Here is a 19234-nt window from a genome sequence, read left to right as displayed (position 1 = left end):
TAAAGAAGAGTCTCCATTTTACAATTCATCCACAGGAGTCTTTAACATGACATTTGATTTGAAATAAAATTACATTTTTAATGAAAAAAAAATTCCCTCAACTTTGGTTTACAAATATTTGATAGTCTAAAAATTTTACTTTAATTGTGACAACTAACATAATTGGAAAAAAGTTTTGTATTTTTCAACAGTCCTACCTATGTGTGTGTGTGTGTGTGTGTGTGTATATATATATATATATATATATATATATAAAACAAAATGGCGTCGTGCCCTTACCAAGATGGCCAACAGCAAAGTACGTTTCATATTTAGTCCCCGCCCCCACTGACGCAACATCCGGTATCACTCAGACTCCTTCGTTGTCTAGAAACCTCCCTGGCTTCCTTTTACCCCGCCTTGTTGTTTATTTATTTATTTCCTTTTAATTTAAGAGGGTATATTTTATATATCCGTCTTTTTTCAGCGAGTGAATGACAGTCGGCTCTGATACATTTATGCCTAAGAGCAAAGCCCCGAAAATGGACGACCTGGACTATAGTAAGTCAGCCTAAAGAAGAGAAAAAATGTGTACGCTTGTACGGCGTCTTGTAACGTTATTGTTTAACGTAGCTGAGCGAGCTAAAAACGTTAGCATGCGCTTTTTTGAATTTCCACCGTATTTCCCGAAACTCGCGCTGTGATTGGTGGGGAGTTTGGGCTTACCGGTTGTCCACCAATAGAAGCACGCGATTTTGTCTCTACGAGCCAATTAGCTTTAATAGGGCGGGGATTGCTGAATACGGATGGGAAATTAGTCTACCGACGTTGGCTAATCAATACATTTAGTTTTTACCCATATTCCTCTCCCACGCCCACATATAAACAGTTTAATGTTTTTAGTTAGATTTATTATTGTGCCAGATTCGGTCATGGTTCACCGTATCGGGCGTTTTTTTCTGTACATTTTATACATTTGCTAACAAGCTAGCAACACGTCACATATGTGTTTGTGTCTCGCGCTTTGTGCTTGACATCCATTCCTGTCATTTATGGTATTATTATTATTAAAATGCCTACATTTACCACAATCATCATGACATTTAGAGGGAATTTACTATTTTTTAAAAATATATAAAGTAAAACAAGTGTTTACTGACAGTAAGATGCATTAGCTCTCTATCTTAAAAGAAATACCCGTTATTTTAAAAATTTCACCATGACGTCATTAAAATATCTGTGTTATAAATATGTTATAAATGTGCTATATGTGTAAAACATGAAGACATGCCTCACTGCTGTGTGTCTTTCTCTGTATACGTGAAACACGTGCCTGAAGGCCATTATATTTAAATGTTCGTAGTCATGATCAGTAATTACAGTAATGACAGATGCACACTTTTTTTTTTTTTTTTTGCTTTTTTTTTTTTACGGGATGTGAAAAGATCCTCGGGTGATATTTTTTGGCATGACGTGGCTTGCAAGCGTGCAAGCAGAAAGCGTTTTTTTCCCTGTACGAGTCAGAAATGATCCGCACCCTGGCTGTATAATTTCATAACTGAAACACTTTGCCCGTCTGTCAACAAGCTTTTGTTTAAGGCTTGTCTGCGAGCCACAAATGCATCGCTGTCTTCACTTCTTCATCAGAGGTGTATATTCGCCCTCGTAGGACGGCTTTCAAGTCGAAAGTGCAGGCAGAAGTTTGTGGACGTGCACCATCGCGTGAGATCAAGACGCTCCTGGTTAGCGGCCCTCTGCGTTTAATAAAAAGCTTCAGCTCTCTTAAGCGTCTAACTGTAACGAGCACTGTTGATTGTTGAAGCTTTTTTTTAATAACGTTCCAATACTGGCCCTAGAGAATCCCAGAAAGCTGTAAACGTTGATGAATTTTTCAGCTGATGGTTGACTTTTGAACTTTTACTTGGTTGGTGATGTTTCCTTTCTGTACTCTGCCGTTTACTCTCGGTCTCGTAGCTAAGAATCCGCGTCCCATCGCCAGTATTGATTTTCTTTAAGAAACTTTCACCTTCCTTAGAGTATCGGTCCAAATTTTGTTTGCAGATATACAAACGCTTGTGCTTATTCTCTTCCTGGAGTCATTTTGGTACCAGGTACACAGATCAAACAAAAAGAATCACTGCACGCTGCACTTCATTCATGCATTTTCCATTTTTGCTCGCACTGCAGTTACGAATGAACTGATGTAACATGTTCACACCTGACTGGGAAGACAGTAGTCTTGAACATAAAGCGCAGATAAGGCGGTGCCACCAACAGCAGTTTTAATATAATCAAATAATTTTTGACTCCTCCCTTGTATTATTCGTTTCCCCCATCAGTCCCGGCTGATCTGAGTCCCGAGGAGCGAGCGGAGCTGGAGGAGATCCGTCGGAGGAAAGGAGCGCTCCTGTTGGAGATCCAGAGGCTGCGGGAGGAGCTGCGGGAGGCCATGATGGAGGTGGAAGGGCTGGAGAACAGCACCGAGGGCAGGTCAGAGGGCGCAGCGTCGGTTTTACGCCAGTGAAGTAACCGAAAGAGTAACCCGAAAATAAATAACGTTTGTCTGTCCGCAGCAAAACACTCCAGAAGAGCCGGCATGTGGCGATGGGGAGGAAGAAGTTCAACATGGACCCCAAAAAGGTGACGAGGGTTTTTTCGTGGTTGCTAAGAGACGATACAGATTGTTGCGTATGTTTTAGGGAACGTCCGGTTTAACTGTGTGTGTTTGTGTGCGTGAAACTTGTTGTCGTGCCCTTAGGGTATTGCGTTCCTGGTGGAGAACGAGCTGCTGCATCACACTCCGGAGGATATTGCGCAGTTCCTCTATAAAGGGGAGGGGCTTAACAAAACGGCCATCGGAGACTACCTGGGAGAGAGGTACATCCCGACACACACATGCACATCTGTGTCTGTCTGTCTGTCTCTTGTTATGTCTGTCTGTCTCTCTCCATTCCTCTTTATAAATCTGCCTGTCTCTCTCTCTATCTCTGTGTTTTCACTTTTTCTGCTCTTTTACTCTTTCGCCATCTCTCTTTTGCTCTTCTTGCTCTGCTTCTCTGTCTGTCTGCCTCAATTTGTCTATCTGTCCCTCTCTGTCTCACTCTTTTTTTTTCTTTTCCTCTATCTGCCTACCCTGCTATTCTTTTTTTCCTGACTCTCTCTCTCTCTCTCTCTCTCTCTGACTCTCTATCTGTCTTTCTCGCTCTGTGTCTGTGTGTCTATCTTTCTGTCTCTTCCCCTGTCTGACATTGTCTTTGTCTGTTTCTTTGTCTTGCTCTTTCATTCTCACTCTCTCTCTCTCTCTCTCTCTCTCTCAGAGATGAGTTCAACATTCGTGTGCTGCAGGCGTTCGTCGATCTTCACGAGTTTACGGATCTCAACCTGGTTCAGGCTCTCAGGTAAACACTTTCTGCAGGCTGCAGAGACTGTGTGTGTGTGTATATATATGTGTGTGTGTATATATATGTGTGTGTGTATATATATATATATGTGTGTGTGTGTGTATATATATGTGTGTGTGCGCGTGCACCATGTCTTATATGTGACGCTTCCTGTGTGTGTTCCAGGCAGTTCCTGTGGAGTTTCCGTTTGCCCGGTGAAGCCCAGAAGATTGACAGAATGATGGAAGCTTTTGCACAGAGATACTGTCACTGCAACCCCGGAGTGTTTCAGAGCACCGGTAACACACACACACACACACACACACACACACACACACACACACATAAGGGGTATCTGTCTGGGTATCTCCTGAATCTGGTTTGTTGCGTCCTTACACTGTGTGCGTGTGTGTGTTATTTCAGATACCTGTTACGTGCTGTCGTTCGCCATCATCATGTTGAACACCAGCCTGCACAACCCCAACGTCAGGGACAAACCCACCGTGGAGCGCTTCATCAGCATGAACCGCGGCATCAACGAGGGGGGGGACCTGCCTGAGGAGCTGCTCCGAGTGAGTGAGATATAAAGATGAAGTGAAGTGGTTCACTGTGTTATTTTCGGCGAAGTTCATTAATGATACGTTACGAAATAAAGTAATAACTTAGACGTGAATCCTGTTTTTGGTTTGAGGAGGTAAAACTTGGTCAAATGGTGAGGTCGCATCTGATTGGCTAAAGAGTACGAGTGACCCACGTTGCTGCCAGCAAAGTCTCAAAAATACACACACACACAAATCCAGGGATATTCACACACGGAAGACGATTTTCACATTCACAGTCAATGATACACGCGCGAATTTTAAACATTCAAAAATTTTGTACACAGTTGTACATCTGTGAATTGTGTTTTGCATTTATGAAATATAGATTATGAATAAATATACAGTGAATCCAGGAAAGTTTTCACAGCGCATCACTTTTCCCACATTTTGTTATGTCACAGCCTTGTTCTAAAATGGATTCAAATAATTTTTTTTCTCAGAATTTTACACACAACACCCCATAATGACAACATGAAAAAAGTTTACTTGAGATTTTTGCAAATTTATAAAAAAAAAAATAAAAATAAGAAAGCACATGTACATAAGTATTCACAGTGTTCGCAAAATTGAGCTCAGGCGCATCCTGTTTCCCCTGATCATCCTGTTTCCCCTGATCATCCTTGAGATGTTTCTGCAGCTTAATTGGAGTCCACCTGTGGTAAATTCAGTTGGTTGAACATGATTTTGGAAAAAAATTTTGGATTTTGATCTCTGCAGCAATCCACCAGTCAGGACTATATTTTAGGCCCTGATTTTAGAATAAGGCTGTGACATAACAAAATGTGGAAAAAGTGATGCCCTGTGAACGTGCATGTGAAATGCACTGTATATTTATGTTGTGCATGTGAGTTTTTTTTTTTTTTGTAAATATATATATTTTTCCTGCACATGAATTGGGATACGCATGTGTGCATCGTGGTGGGGATTATTAATGAGACTGATTAGCTTCCATAGTGTACATCTGCATGTGTCTGTGTGTTTGTGCATGTGTCTGTGTGTTTGTGCATGTGTGCGTGTGTGTGCGCGTGTGTGTGTGCGCGTGTGTGTGTGTGTGTATGGGTATGCTTGGGTACAAGTGTCTACATGTGTGCATGTGCATACAAGTGTGTGTGCGTGTGTGTGTTTGGGTGTGTGTACAAGTGTGTTTGGGGATATGGTTAAGTGAGGGTGCAAGTGTGTGTGTAGGAATTTGTGTGCCTCTGTGTGGTTGTGTGTGCACAATTTTGTGTGTGTGTGCATGCACAAGTGTGTGTGTGTTGTCATTGTACAATTATTATTAATAATTTAAGTCACATTTACATCATCTGTGTAGAGACATTGTGAACTAAAGCTTCGGTAAACTTATAGATATAAATGAACATGTATATCTCTCTCTCTCTCTCTCTCTCTCTCTCTCTCTACCTCCCTCTCCCTCTACCTCCCTCTCCCTCCCTCTCTCTCTCTCTCTCTCTCTCTCTGCAGAATCTGTACGATAGTATTAAAAACGAGCCGTTCAAAATCCCAGAGGATGATGGGAACGATCTGACTCACACTTTCTTTAACCCAGACCGGGAGGGCTGGCTGCTTAAACTGGGTAAATGTGTCTCTGTGTGCGCGCGTGTGTGCGTGAGTGGTTTAAGATCTCGCGACTCTCTTTGTGAATCTTTCAAACCGGTGACCTGCATGGTGATGAGTTTATACTGTTGCCCTTTATAAATGCTGGCATGCTGTGTGAGTGTAAATGTGTGTCATTGAGTGTGTGCGTGCGTGCAAGTGTGTTTGTGTGTGTGTGTGTGTGTGTAACCTGAATTTCAGTTCTCTGCATGGTGGGGCGAGTGATCTGTCACTAATCCTGTCTCGCTCTTTCCCCCGTTTCTCTCGCTCTCTGGTCTGTTCTGCTTGGCGTGTGGTTTCCTCTCTGCAGGAGGTAGGTGCTCTGCTCCAGCTTCGTCCCAAATCCAGCTGCAGTTTGTCTCTTTTGCCTTTTACTTATTTAAGAAAACAGATCATTTAAGATTCTGACATGTGAAGAGATTTAAAAATAGTAAAAAAAAAAAAAAAAAAGACTGATGTCTTTCTCTCTATCTCTCAGGAGGTCGAGTGAAAACGTGGAAGAGGCGGTGGTTCATTCTGACTGATAACTGTCTGTATTATTTTGAGTACACTACAGTAAGTGTGCACTCCTCCCTCAAATGCATTTTAGTCCATACATCACTTCGATCTTCTGCTTGTTTAACGTGTGTGTGTGTGTGTGTGTGTGTGTGTGTGTGTGTAGGATAAGGAGCCGAGGGGCATCATCCCCCTGGAGAACCTGAGTATCCGGGAAGTGGAGGATCCACGTAAACCTGTGAGTCTTCCAGCCATTACACTTGCTCCAGATTACTAGCGTATATTCAGCCTATATATTTTCCAGTTGCTTGGCAACCACCTGATTTTATTTTATTTTTTTTCCTTGTTGGATCTGTATAGAACTGCTTCGAGCTCTACATCCCTAATAACCGAGGGCAGCTCATTAAGGCGTGTAAAACGGAAGCCGACGGACGAGTGGTGGAGGGCAATCACATGGTCTACCGAATCTCCGCCCCCACGCCGGAGGAGAAAGACGAGTGGATACACAGCATCAAGTACTCCAACTCTTTAGGGTTTTATATTTATTGTAAAGGCCACAGAAACATTAGTTTCACCCTCAACCCATTATGGGGCGTGTCTCAAACCACACACCCTGTTCACTATGTAGTCCACATGTACAGTCACTAACACCATTATTAGTATTCTGTGGATGTGTCTCAGATCACACACCATGTTCTCTATGTAGATCACACAAAACTCCATCACTAACTTATCAGTAGTTTTCTGTGGACATGTCCCAAACCACAATTCTATACCCTGCTCACTTCCTAGGTCTTATGAACACTGTAATTCATTCACTAGTAACGTGTCTCAAACCACATGTTTGTATGTTTTTTTTAAGTGATAGTTTTATATAAAAAAAAAAATAGTGCCCTATGTAGTGTCTATGGTATAATCCTCCGAATTTTGACGCTGAGATGATTTTTGGGGATGAATCTTTGTTTATTGCTAATGCTCGTCAGCTAGCTAAACTTGGCTAATCTGACATACGTCATCAAAGGAATCTTAAGACCTAAGCGTCCATTATCGGCACTGCTAAAAGTTACAAGTGACAGGATTCTGAAACCTTTTTTATGCTTCTAATTCGGTGCTAGTCAGCTACCATACAGTAATCTGACAGGGTGTGAGAATATTTTAAGACCTTTATAAGTATTCCTATTGCTGATGCTAGCTAGTTAGCTGTTTACGAAAAAAAAGACGTATAAACTATAGCTAATCTGACATGATATCTGAGTGGAATTTTTTTTTTCAAAGTAGATCATATTTAAATTATTTACCTTGTTAACACTAAGCAGCTAGCTAGCATAATGGAGTCTGAGAAAATTATCGAAATAAATATTTAGTTCCGTGTATCATAATGATTGTAACTTTACTGCTGTGCCAAACCAGACAGCCAGTGTTGCCAACTTAGCGACTTTGTCGCTATATTTGGCGACTTTTCAAATCCCTCTAGCGACATTTTTTTTTATAAGCGACTAGCGACAAATCTGGCGACTTTTTCTTGTGTTACTGGAGACTTTTGGAGACTCTGATGTGTCTGTACTGACTCTTCTCAACTTCAACAGCAGCTGCCGCCGCCGGCCCCTCCCCCGTCCCAAAGCACTCACAGACAGGGCTGTCCTCTCGCAGGAGTCCACCCCCCCCCCCGGTGTTAACTAGTGTTAGTGTTGAGGGGGGTCTGGAAAAAACAAAAAAATTTGGACTACTCTGTTAAATTGTTAATGTAGATGGTATTTAAAAAATGTTACAATGTTATGGTTAAACTGTTCATGTTTTAAGGTTCTAAGTGGATTATAAGATTATAAAGATAAAAAAACAAGCAAAAAAAAAAAAACAACAACAGAAAAACAAACAAACAACAACAAAAAAAAACTCCGCCAAAGTGTCTCATTTGGGTCACTTTTGCCGGTCCCAAGCCCGGGTAAAGGAGGAGGGTAGGAATTGTGACATTAAAAAAACTAAACTAATAACACTAGCTTTCCTGTTTTTTTATTTAGCTATTATATATATTAAAAAAAAATAAAAACAGAGGCCTACCATAAGCATGTATTATTCTTTTTCTATTCTATCATCAGCATTTGCTAAATGCACTGTGTATAAGCTAACTGAGACATGGCATAGCATTTGCATGTCTTTGCTCTTTTGTTGATTTTAATTCCTTTAAATGTCCTCATTTATAAGTCCCTTTGGATAAAAACATCTGCTAAATATGAAAAAAATGGTGATATATATAGTAATATATATTATGTATAAAAACTACGACGGTACGATGGAGCTTTAGTGCCACGTTAAAAATAAAAAAAAATGTAAATCTACAAGAATAAACTCAATGTTATGAGATAAAAGTCGAAATGTTACAAATGGGTTTGTCAGATACAAATACACATTCTTACCATATTTCAAGCTTCAAATAAGTGTCACGTATCTTTTTGAAAGCCATATGACAGAATTGCATTATGCAAATTACGTGATGACGTCATCTAGCGACTTCTAGCGACTTCTAAGACAGCCAATAGCTACTTTCCTTACTGACGAGTTGGCAACACTGCAGACAGCTAACATTTATTGTCCTGATAGGATTTCTGAGAGGAAACAGTTAAATATAATGTTCCCTAAATCTTTATTTACCTAGCTAATCTGACAGGATTTTCACAAAATATTCATAACCTAGTTAAAATAGCTAGCATTAGGCAAGTTCCCATGATGTGAGATGATTATCTTCTAATTAAAAAAAATATGAATATTTCTTTTTTGCTTACGCTAATTTACTAGCTAATATTAGCTAACCTGACATAATATCTGACAGGAATTTTAAATCCTATCCACCAAAAAAAAAAATCTTTTTCTTTTTTCTTGTTAATCAGTTACTAACTTGAGCCAATCTGAAAGGATTTCTGAAAGGACTTTTAAGTCAGTAATAGGACATTTTTTGTTTGAGCTGCATGTGGGCAGTGAGTCATTTATAATGAATAATTTAAAGGTTTTTAATACATCTTTTAATTACAAAATATTTCTAATTAAGCGTTCACATTTAAAAGTAACAAGAACTAATAATAAATACAAATAAACAAGATGCTATTCCCCATATGTCTTAGTCTCATGTGTTTATCAGTTGTGTAATTAAAAGTTTGATCGGCAAAAAATCTTCACATTTCAAATTGGCCTGCAGCTTTGTTAGGTTTGCGAATAGCTGAAAAAATAAGAATTGTGTACTTTGTGGTATAAAGTTGACTAACTGATACCTCTCTGTCTCTGCGCCTGTCTCAGATCAGCGGTGAGCGTGGACCCTTTCTACGAGATGCTGGCTGCAAGGAAGAAACGCATCTCCTTAAAGAAGAAAGAAGAGCAGGCTTAGGACCTTTCTTCTTCTCCTCTTCGCCTTCCCTTTATCCTTTGTTCATTCCTCCATCACCTCCACATCATTATTTATCCCTCCTCTAAGGACTGTTTATTGGAGGACGGGGCCGACGTGAGCTTCAGTGTTTCATTCACTCCTTTGTTCGCGCCCTCCAGCGGAGTGTTCACGAAGTTACCCCACTCAGGCTAGGCCCGTTTGCGGGGAAAAAGAAACAAGGTACTCCAGAAGTGTTATTAACAGGAAGTCTTAATAGTCCGTAGCGTCCATACACAGCACTGTAATTGTATACTTTTGTGTAAAGATTATTCTCTTCATTATCGTACCATCGTCCTGATACACAACTACTGACTTCAAACATTGACTACTGTCCATACACACTACTAGTGCTGGACACTACTTTCAATACACACTACTATCACTTTGCCTAGTACCTGCTACAGTCCCTACACACTACTAGAGCTTACTACTGCTGTCTGCTGGTCTTCCTCTCTCTTAAATTAAATACTGTGAAACACTCCGTTACTGAAACACACCTCTGTAGAAGTTACTTTATCAGTCACATGGATATGACAGTAATCATCATCATCGCCATCACATTAGATCTGTATTTCTTTATTTACTTTCCTTTAAAGACACACAAAGGACTAGCTTCCAGGCAAAAGTCAATGAAGCTTTATATTAACTTCTGGCTCTTTGCCAAGTCTCGGAATGACTTCTACACGCTAAGTAATTCTCCATATGTCCGTTAGAATATTGAGAAATTCCCAGTAATATTAAGTGCGTCCTTCTTCCTGTGTAGTGCCGAGACGTGAGATAAAGGTTCACTCCTCTCTGCACAGGGTTTTAATTAACTCCTTCTAGTGCACTACATGTTTAGGGTATGAAGTAATAGTTCACGAAACCCCACGCCGTGTACTATAATCCCAGCCAAAAAGCATTCCCTACACTGCATCGCATATAATAAATAACAGCTCACATAGCAACCGAATTCCCACAAGGGAGTCATTTGGAATACAGCTGACTCATCCCTACAATAGTACAGGCGCTAGTTATGCTCGTTAGCTTCTTCAGACAGAAAGCTCGTTGTTGTTATTCATGCCGTTTCAGACGCACACATTAAGCAGTGAGTTAGCTGTGAGTAGATTTAGTGTCCCTTTATCACGCAGGTCGCTTTTGGTTTGCTAAAATCGTGCCTATAAAAGGCTTTTGTTTTATTTTCATCAAAAGCTGTAGCTGCCTAATAATCACCCCACAGGGATCCAGAAGAATGCTGATGACCTCTCTTACTGTTAAACAACAGGAAGTCGGTGCTGGCGGGGTGTGACAGTGTTAGCACAGCTTTTTGAATAGGTCCATTTATTCCAATATACGGGAAAATAAGGGTCTAAAAGTAGCGCTGGGGCTACACCCTGATCACAAATACAAAGACATGCCAAATAAATCTAGATGCAGACATAATGCGTAGAAATTTTAAAAACATACCTCTATGGAGTTATTTTTCTGTCATGTAGAATCATATGGAAATACAAGTAAGATTTTCTTTTCCCATGCAAATCCAGGTTCCGATTTATAAATTGGGTTTGTCATTTATCACTACAAGTCACAGATTACGAGAGCTCAAGCATCACTTTATGTAACATTTTGAGTTATGGAGACGGCGTTGAGATAAAGGTTGCACATGACTAATTACAGACACATAACAGTAATGAACCGCTATAAACAAAACAGAAAATCGCAATTGACCATAAACTATGAACATAAATAATCAATATAACAAACGAAACATTAAAACTAAACTACAATTGCACTAAAGATAAATTAGTAATGAAAAGTAAACTACTAATGCAAAATAGTAACAAAACATTCACTTCCAACACAAAATATAATTGTAATCTAAACTATAAGCATAAAATATTAATCAACCATAAACTATGAACATAAAATGTTCATGAACTGTAAACTACTAGCATAGCTGATTAATGAAATGTAAACAATAAACCTAATGTCAATAAAATGTCAAGTATGAAACATACACTATGAACATAGAGGCACACTACCAACGAAAACATCAGAATTAGAAACAGTGTAATGTAAACTACGAAAATTAAATATTACTGAAACATAAACCAGAAATATAAAATGCCAACGAAATCTAAACTACAAACCTAAAATATCAACAAAATCTAAACTACAAACCTAAAATGTCAAGGAAACATAAACTACAAATGTAAAACAACAAGGAAATATGTACCCAACCAACACATGTAATGAAACGTACCCTACCAAGACATGTAATGTAATCTCTAAATGTAAAATGTTAACAAAACGTAAACTATAAACTTAGGTCAATTAAATGTAAAGTAAAAAAATAAAATATCAATGAAAGTAATCTATTATATAAACATAAACTAGTAACGAAACATACACTACCAACACAAAACATTAATGTAATGTAAACGACGAACATAAAATATCAATGAAACGTTAATTACAAACATGAAATGTTTAAAATTTTAAGTTATAACTACAAACTCATCATAGTAAAAAAACATATAATTTACAATAACAATAATTTTTTTTTATTTTTTTTTTTCTCCCCCAAAAGTTGCATTTCCATACAATTTCTTCAGACGGGAAATGGACTCCATACACCTCATAAGCACATTAGTGGGCATGTTTATTGACACTGCTAGTTCACTCTGATTGTGGGCTTTGAAGGAGTTTTATGGCAGCTTAATGTATTCCACTTTGTCATTACTGTTTTGTAAATATATTTAGTATTTTTTTCCTTATGCTCGTGGACGTATTAATTTATTGTTTCATTTCTTTTTTTTAATGTTTTTATTTTAATTTTATTTTTATCATTATTATTATCCAAATAAAATTTCATCGTCATGGACTGGAGATGCATGTGTGCCTGCCGAATCAGATACGATCGCCTCGGCTTCGTTCTTACCGAGAGAGTATTATTAGCGCTCCATAGTTTTCAGACGTATGTGTTTTAATTTAGTGTTAGTATTTGGTGTTCTTGACCTCAACATTTGCATATGAATTACTTTAACATAAAATAAATTAATTAATCAATCAATTCTCGCCGTTCATTTACGTAAAAAGTAATAAACATGGAACGCTAATATTTCTCTGCAGTAATTAGCCTTGTGGTTTAAGCTACTAATTAATGAGAATGAAATGTAGCAGTGTTCCTTGCTTGATTCTTTTTTTTATTATAATAATAATAATAATTATTATTATTATTTCCCTGTTAATATGAACAAGTGCTGCTTTATTTTATTATAAAACATCAATATAGCGTAGCCATGTCTGAAGTTAGATAGACTCTGTATTAAAGGAGCAGGCTGTTCTGTATCAAAGTGCCCTGCATATGGAGTGTTACATTGTTATGGCTTGTGCGACCTTCGTAGTGCACTTCATTCCGATTGGGATTAGATTGCACTGTTTTTGACTGAACAATATAATAAACAGGAAATAGTCTCTTAATGTAGCAAAGATACAACACAAGGTTACACATATGTACCAGTGCCAGACAATAAAGTTCAAGACGACCTCACAATCTCGGCTCTGTCTTTCTTACTTTCTTTACTCTGTCCGGATAAAGTATCGCCCCCTGCTGCTTACTTTTGACAATACAGTTTAGACACAATATTGTCTGCTTTATTTCTTTGCATGTGTAATCATACACACTTATAAATGACGAGCGAGAAAATGTCACTCACGCTTCTTTTTTATTAAAACAGTGCAGTTACACATTACATTATTAAAAGAATAATATAGATCCTTGAAAGAAAAAAATGCTAAATATGTTTTTCACTTGGTCACTAATTAGTGCACTAGATTTCACAAGAGGGGATTGAATGCATCATTTAAAAATGGTTACTACACTCTAAAGTAATGTTACTTTACAAACGTATAAAAAAAAGTGCTCTACAATGAGTGTGACTTGGATTCTTTTTGGCTACTGCATCATATATAAATGTCTGAAAAAAACAAAAAAAAATTCTGTTGGAAAATAATACCACGTCGACTGCAGTATAAATTACGGCTTCTAAAACTCGAGTGCACCATTTGATTGCACTACGTACCTTAGTGCACTAGATGCCTGGTTTATTAATGTTTGATATTTATTAGCTAGCTATTTGAGACTCTGCAACCTATGTCAGTCTATCTAACCTACTAAGCATACTTACTCCATTTCCAGCATAATGCTAATTCTCTAATAATTGCTAATGCTAGCTTCTTTGGTGTTGCTGTATTTTTCAATTCACTTTCTGCCAAAGCAAATCTCGAGTCACGCCTACTTTGGGGAAAAGGCTGCGTTTTCATAATTAATTCTTTAGGCAGTGTCTCAAATCACTGAGTCAGGTACATAGTGCATATAATCTGATCTGAGACAGAGCCTTAGGAAAGCATTCAAACCTATAAGGATGTAACAAAAATTTCCTAACTAATCCACCTAATCAGTAACAGGGTGGTGTGATGGCAACCTTAGTGGCAGGGATCGAATGGGTACTTGGTGACCCCACCATGCAGCTCCACAATTGACTCCGCCCAGCTTATGATATCACCAGTCATGTGACCTTGGCAGGACGCGAGACTGTAGATGTCCTGGCGTGTGAGTGTGTGAGACCAGAGTTGTAGGTCTGAGATTTCACCAACAAATGCCTGGGTGGCATCGAAACGTCCTCCTAGTGAGTCCTAACACACACACACACACACATGTGAAGGGCTATTAATGAGATTAGGTGGTTTAAATTAAGTGTGTGTGTGCATGTATGGATGAGTGCGAGTGTGTCACCTGCTCTTGTCCCAAAATAAACACTCCTCCAGGTTTAATGGGTTGCCAGGCATTAAGATTATCCCCCGATCCTCGCTTTGTTCCGTCCTGATAAACCTCCCATATCCCATCCCGTGCCAACCATGTCACACACACATGGTGCCATTTCCCATCATGCAGAGAGAGAGGTAATATCACTGCCTAGACAGGAACACAGATAAATTAGTTTAGGTATCAATTGTGGTTTTGTCTTTGTGAAAAGTCAACCATTAGCGCCCTCTTGTGGATTGTTTTCTGTTTCCAACCAATCAGAGACCAGCATTTCATGAAATTCAACCTAATTCTGTCGCTGACTTTTATTTCTTTATTTCTTTCCTCACCATGTCTTTGATGAGTAGCTCCATTGGCTTGTTCCCCCACTGGATCAGCACCAGTTCATTTGCTTGCCCGGGGACAGAGTAGGAAAACGGTGTCCCAATGCCTGAGGCTCCGCCCTTCAGCCACATACACAGCGTCATGGCATACGTCTCACGCGTCACAGTTCGCTTCACTCTCCCATACATGTAGTTTGTGCGCATGGGGAAGCCAATCTGAAAACTTCTGGAAGATTTACTTCTCTTCCTTGTTCCTGTAAACAGTACCAATTATAATGAATAAAGAATCAGTCAGGATTTATACCAAATCATGCTTTCTGAAATGATCTGTGTGTTCACATGTGTAAGATCATGCACCATGTGTGAGCTGCTTCAGCACTTTGTCCAACCCGTCAAGCGTCGTCCTGCGAGCCTGGGAGCGGTGCAAGGTCCTCGGCTGGCTGCTGTCGTGGCGACTGTCATCATGGTGATTGTTGTTCCCATCATGTTGCCCATCATGGTGTTCATCGTCATGATGGCCGTCATGGTGAATTTCATCATCCTCGTCATCACTGTAGTGAGGGTTGCCGTCGGTGATGGATGCTGTGTGATGCAGCAGCTGCTGTTCAAGGGCGGAGATCTTCCTCTGCAGCAACTCTTTTAAGGAGGCAGAGTATGTGGTGGATGTGTTCTGTGTCTGATAACACACGAAGGATATTAACACGCCTTGGTTGTGGGTCAGGGTTATGGCGTGTTTTCTACCCCATGGGGTGGTGTTACATATAAATATTAAAATATAAAAATTTCAAGGAATCCTCTTTTACACATAAAAAACAGTTGAAAAGGGGATTCCTCAAGGGTTATTTCTACATCCACTTCTGGATTCAGGTTTGATTTCCTGTCAGGAAAGCAACCCCAGTGGCTGGGAGGTTGTACGAACTTGTGCAACACTAGTGCCAGTCACAATTTATTTGTTCCTCTGAATAGAAAAGAAATGGTTGTGTCAGCCTAGAACCCATCCCTGAGGAATCCCTTTGTAAAACCAGGGACTGTGGAAGTGGCTCAGGTTTAATTCCCATTTAGGGAAGCAACCCCAGTGGCTAAGGGGTTGTATGAACTGTGTAGACCACTAGTGCTAGTCGCAGTTTATATTACCCCAGGATAAAATAATGAGGGTTGTCAGGAAGGGCATCCGGTATAGAACCAATACAAAGGGATTCCTAAGGTATCGGTTTTATACTGGATGCCCTTCCTGACACAACCCTCATTATTCCATTTACATTTAGGCATTTTGGCAGACGCTCTTATCCAGAGCGACTTACATTTTTATCTCATTATACATCTGAGCAGTTAAGGGGTAAGGGCCTCGCTTAAGGGCCCAACAGTGGCATTACCCGCTGGTTCGATCCCTGGGTGATGTTGGTACCTCTCACAGCCGGATGTCTAGAGAGAGCTGATTGGCCGAGCTCTCTCAGAGGGGAGGGATGAGAGGTACTTAGTGCTCCCACATTAATCACGGCTCTACAGCCAATCAGGGGCGTCTGTGAGCTCGCGCAACGCGGAAGGAACGCCTAGCGATTTCCTCCGAGTGTGTTACTTCGCCCCTAACGGTGCGTGAGCAAGCAGTTCGAAAAGATGCGGTCAGCTGGCGTCATGCGGTTCGGAGGAAACACGTGATAGTCTTCGGCTCTCCTGGCTAAATGGCAGTAGTAGCCTTAATGTGGGAGCCCCCTAGTGACGGGGAGGAACTAGCCACGACTAAATTAGGGAGAAAATCTGGAAAAAATCCAAAAATATAATAATAATAATAATAAAAAAAACTAGAATGGCAGGAAACCGGTCTGGAAGGTCTCAGACAGGGTACTAAGTCTAAGTACTAGTGATGTGGAAATATGGCCAAGTCAAGCAGACTGTTTTGAAAACTGATATGCCATGTGGAAATAAAAATTTCTTTCTCTCACCTGCAGGTTTTCCAGTCTCTCCTTTAATGTCGCCAGCATGTGGCTCATCTGCTCCGGGGAACTTGGGTGTGACAGACCCATTATCTCATCACCCGTGTGCTCTTCGTTGCTGTGGTAATGCCTGAACTGGGTGTGCCCGTGCTCATGTTCACCCAGGCCGTGCCCGAACCCCTGGCAGAGTGCCAGCTTGGACGTGAGCTCGCGAATTGTCTCCCTCTGGTCCAGAATTGTTTCTTTTTGCTGCACTAAGCTCTCGCGCAGGTGCAAGATGGTGGGCGTGGCCTCATCTGACACATGCCACCAGGGGTCACCATGATGGCTGTTGTAATGGCCACTATGTTGCCTGCTGTGATACTCGCCATAATGGCTGGTATGATGGCCGTTGTGGTGGTCAGTGCTATCTGAGGGGACGCAGGGGGCATCAGGGGGTATGGGGGTACAGATGAAGCGTGGCTGAGTACCGAGCTCGTACTCCGAGCCCGAAGCTCCCTCACAGACAATTAGCACGCACAGAAAAAGAGGTACCGGCCATCCGTCCAACCTCAACCTTCTTAGAGGATGAAATAGATCACGTCTCATTTCCAGTGTAGTGTGTCTTCTGCGTTATGTTGGTTTTAATTTTGGTTTACTTTCCTCCTTAACTCTCTCTCTCTCTTTACTATTCTCTAGCTTTATTATTAAAATGATTCAAACACAAACAGCAGACAAATGACCACACTAAAACACACTAACAAAATTAACTATGATAATTGCTTAATTTAATATCATGTCATATTTAATATATTCGTTAGGAATAAACTTGCACTGCTGTCTTTTAAAGTCATTAATCTGTCTGTATGATTTCCCTCTTCTGCCAAGTGGCCTTGAGTGTGAAGCTTTTTAACTTTTATAGACAGATCAGTGTGTGTGTGTGTGTGTGTGTGAAAGAGTAATCCTTCAAAGCCAAGGCTCTAAGACCCTCCTGCAAAAAAAAAAACACGAAACATGAGGTCTCATAAAATACCGTCCAACGCTTATGAACTCACTCTCACACACACAGTTGAACATCTATCTAAACATCCTGTCCACACACCAGTCGCTCCATAAGGGTGACATTGAACAGACAGCACTAGTGTATACACAGTGATAAGACATGTACACACTATGACACATTTAAAGACAAGGACGTCGAGACTAAGACGACTGCAATATCAGGATTAACGCCAGAAAATTCTTTATTCTGATTGGCCGGTGATAAGAAGAACTCAGAGTTACACATTATTAATTATAACGACAAAACAATGAATTATACAGGAGAAAATGACAGCAAATTATCAGCAAATGTCTGAGGAATAAGAGAAAAAAAACACATCAGGAACTGGTTATGAATAGCAAAATAACCTACTTGTGTTCTAGGATGGCATAACCGGTCAGGTCTTATTCTTTACATAGCGTATAAAACTCATATATATAGTATAACGTGTATTAGTGTGTAAGTCATTCAATTGTGAATGCATTTGTTTAATACTTTGGAATATTATTAATAAAGATAGTTTCTTACCTGTGTGTGTCCCAACAGCTTGGATGGACCTAACTCAGGTTCACTCAGGCAAATGAGTTCATTCTCTCTCTCTCTCTCTCTCTCTCTCTCTTACTTGCTCACTCTCACTCTTTCATGCTATATAGGTATTTTTAAACTGAAATCAGTATATCCAGGATAGTTGTTAGTCTCATACTGTACGTATCTGTTAATAATTCATACAACCTTATAATCTTCCTCAGCATATAAACTTTAGAATTAGTGATGGAGACATGGACGTGGGCGGCTACGTATTAACCGTCACAAGTATTAACAAGCTAATCGGTGGAATTAAGCTGGCGACAGATGGCCACAGATTAAGGTCAAAATGAGGAGAGAAACAATTCTGCTCACAGGATTCCTCAGTGTTTTGTTTTTTTGCAGCTAATTTAAGAAACATCTTAGGTTAAAGGAGCGTTAGTTAACTTACTAGCTTGCTTCTGCCTAGCTGTTTAAGCCTAAAGTTGCTGCCTTTTACACTTGTGCTCAACACATCTCACACACACTTCATTAGCATACTGATTAGCATTAGTAATGTTATTTTATCTAACTGTTCGTTGATTTATAGTTTTGTTTCGTTTCACTGCCCGCCTCTTTTATAGCTAAAATAAGCAGTGTGTAAACAGTTGGTAAGCTGTGAAATTAGCTACTGTAGCTGAGCTGCAATAAAGGGGAATAGTACAATAACAAAATAGCTAATAGTGCCATAAACCAAGCTAACTCTCTGACAGGATTCTGGATATCTAGCTAGTTTGCTAGTTTGTTAGATGCTATTAAAGGAAACGTCATAAGGCAGGTATTTTTTATTTTTTTTTTAGATCGTAGATTCTTAGCGGTTTGCGACAGTGAACTCTTTAAGTGTGCAAAGTGTAATGAAGTGTTATTGTGCCTTGCAAAAGTATTTATCCCCCTTTTCCACATTGTCACGTAACAGCCACAAACATAAATGTATTTTATTGGAATTTTATGTGATAGACAAACAAAAAGTTTAATACTCGTTGTTAGTGTTCTCTAACAAACATCTAAGGGCTTCACAAAAAAACTGTACTTATACTAAGATTAATTTACACACAAGTAGACTATTTACTTATTAGGTGACTTGGTAGTTGGTTTGTCTGGATTGTAGTTAGATGTTTCAGAGT

General features: G+C 39.7%; 2 protein-coding genes across 2 annotated transcripts; one reads left to right on the top strand and one right to left on the bottom strand.

The window, feature by feature from the left end:
• Positions 1–355: 355 nt before the first annotated feature.
• cyth2 (cytohesin 2) lies at positions 356–12999 on the top strand. The gene is made up of 12 exons (XM_053494461.1): positions 356–540; positions 2319–2469; positions 2553–2619; positions 2738–2856; positions 3297–3377; positions 3546–3658; positions 3783–3931; positions 5423–5534; positions 6033–6109; positions 6216–6287; positions 6410–6564; positions 9338–12999. Exons 1-12 carry the CDS (start codon positions 474–476, stop codon positions 9423–9425), a joined length of 1251 nt encoding a protein of 416 aa, XP_053350436.1. The 5' UTR covers positions 356–473; the 3' UTR covers positions 9426–12999.
• A 434-nt stretch (positions 13000–13433) lies between these two features.
• si:dkey-283b15.2 (neuronal pentraxin-2) lies at positions 13434–18300 on the bottom strand. Its single transcript, XM_053493532.1, has 6 exons — positions 18075–18300; positions 16535–17495; positions 14952–15270; positions 14601–14848; positions 14242–14421; positions 13434–14141 (listed from the first exon to the last, which is right to left on the bottom strand). The coding sequence occupies exons 2-6, from the start codon at positions 17111–17113 to the stop codon at positions 13932–13934; spliced, it is 1536 nt and encodes a 511-aa protein (XP_053349507.1). The 5' UTR covers positions 17114–17495; positions 18075–18300; the 3' UTR covers positions 13434–13931.
• Positions 18301–19234: the final 934 nt, after the last annotated feature.

Source organism: Clarias gariepinus, chromosome 4 (assembly GCF_024256425.1).
Source record: "Clarias gariepinus isolate MV-2021 ecotype Netherlands chromosome 4, CGAR_prim_01v2, whole genome shotgun sequence".
NCBI lineage: Eukaryota > Metazoa > Chordata > Actinopteri > Siluriformes > Clariidae > Clarias > Clarias gariepinus.
The sequence above is the reverse complement of the archived record's forward strand: the minus strand, read 5'-3'. Positions and strand labels throughout refer to the sequence as shown.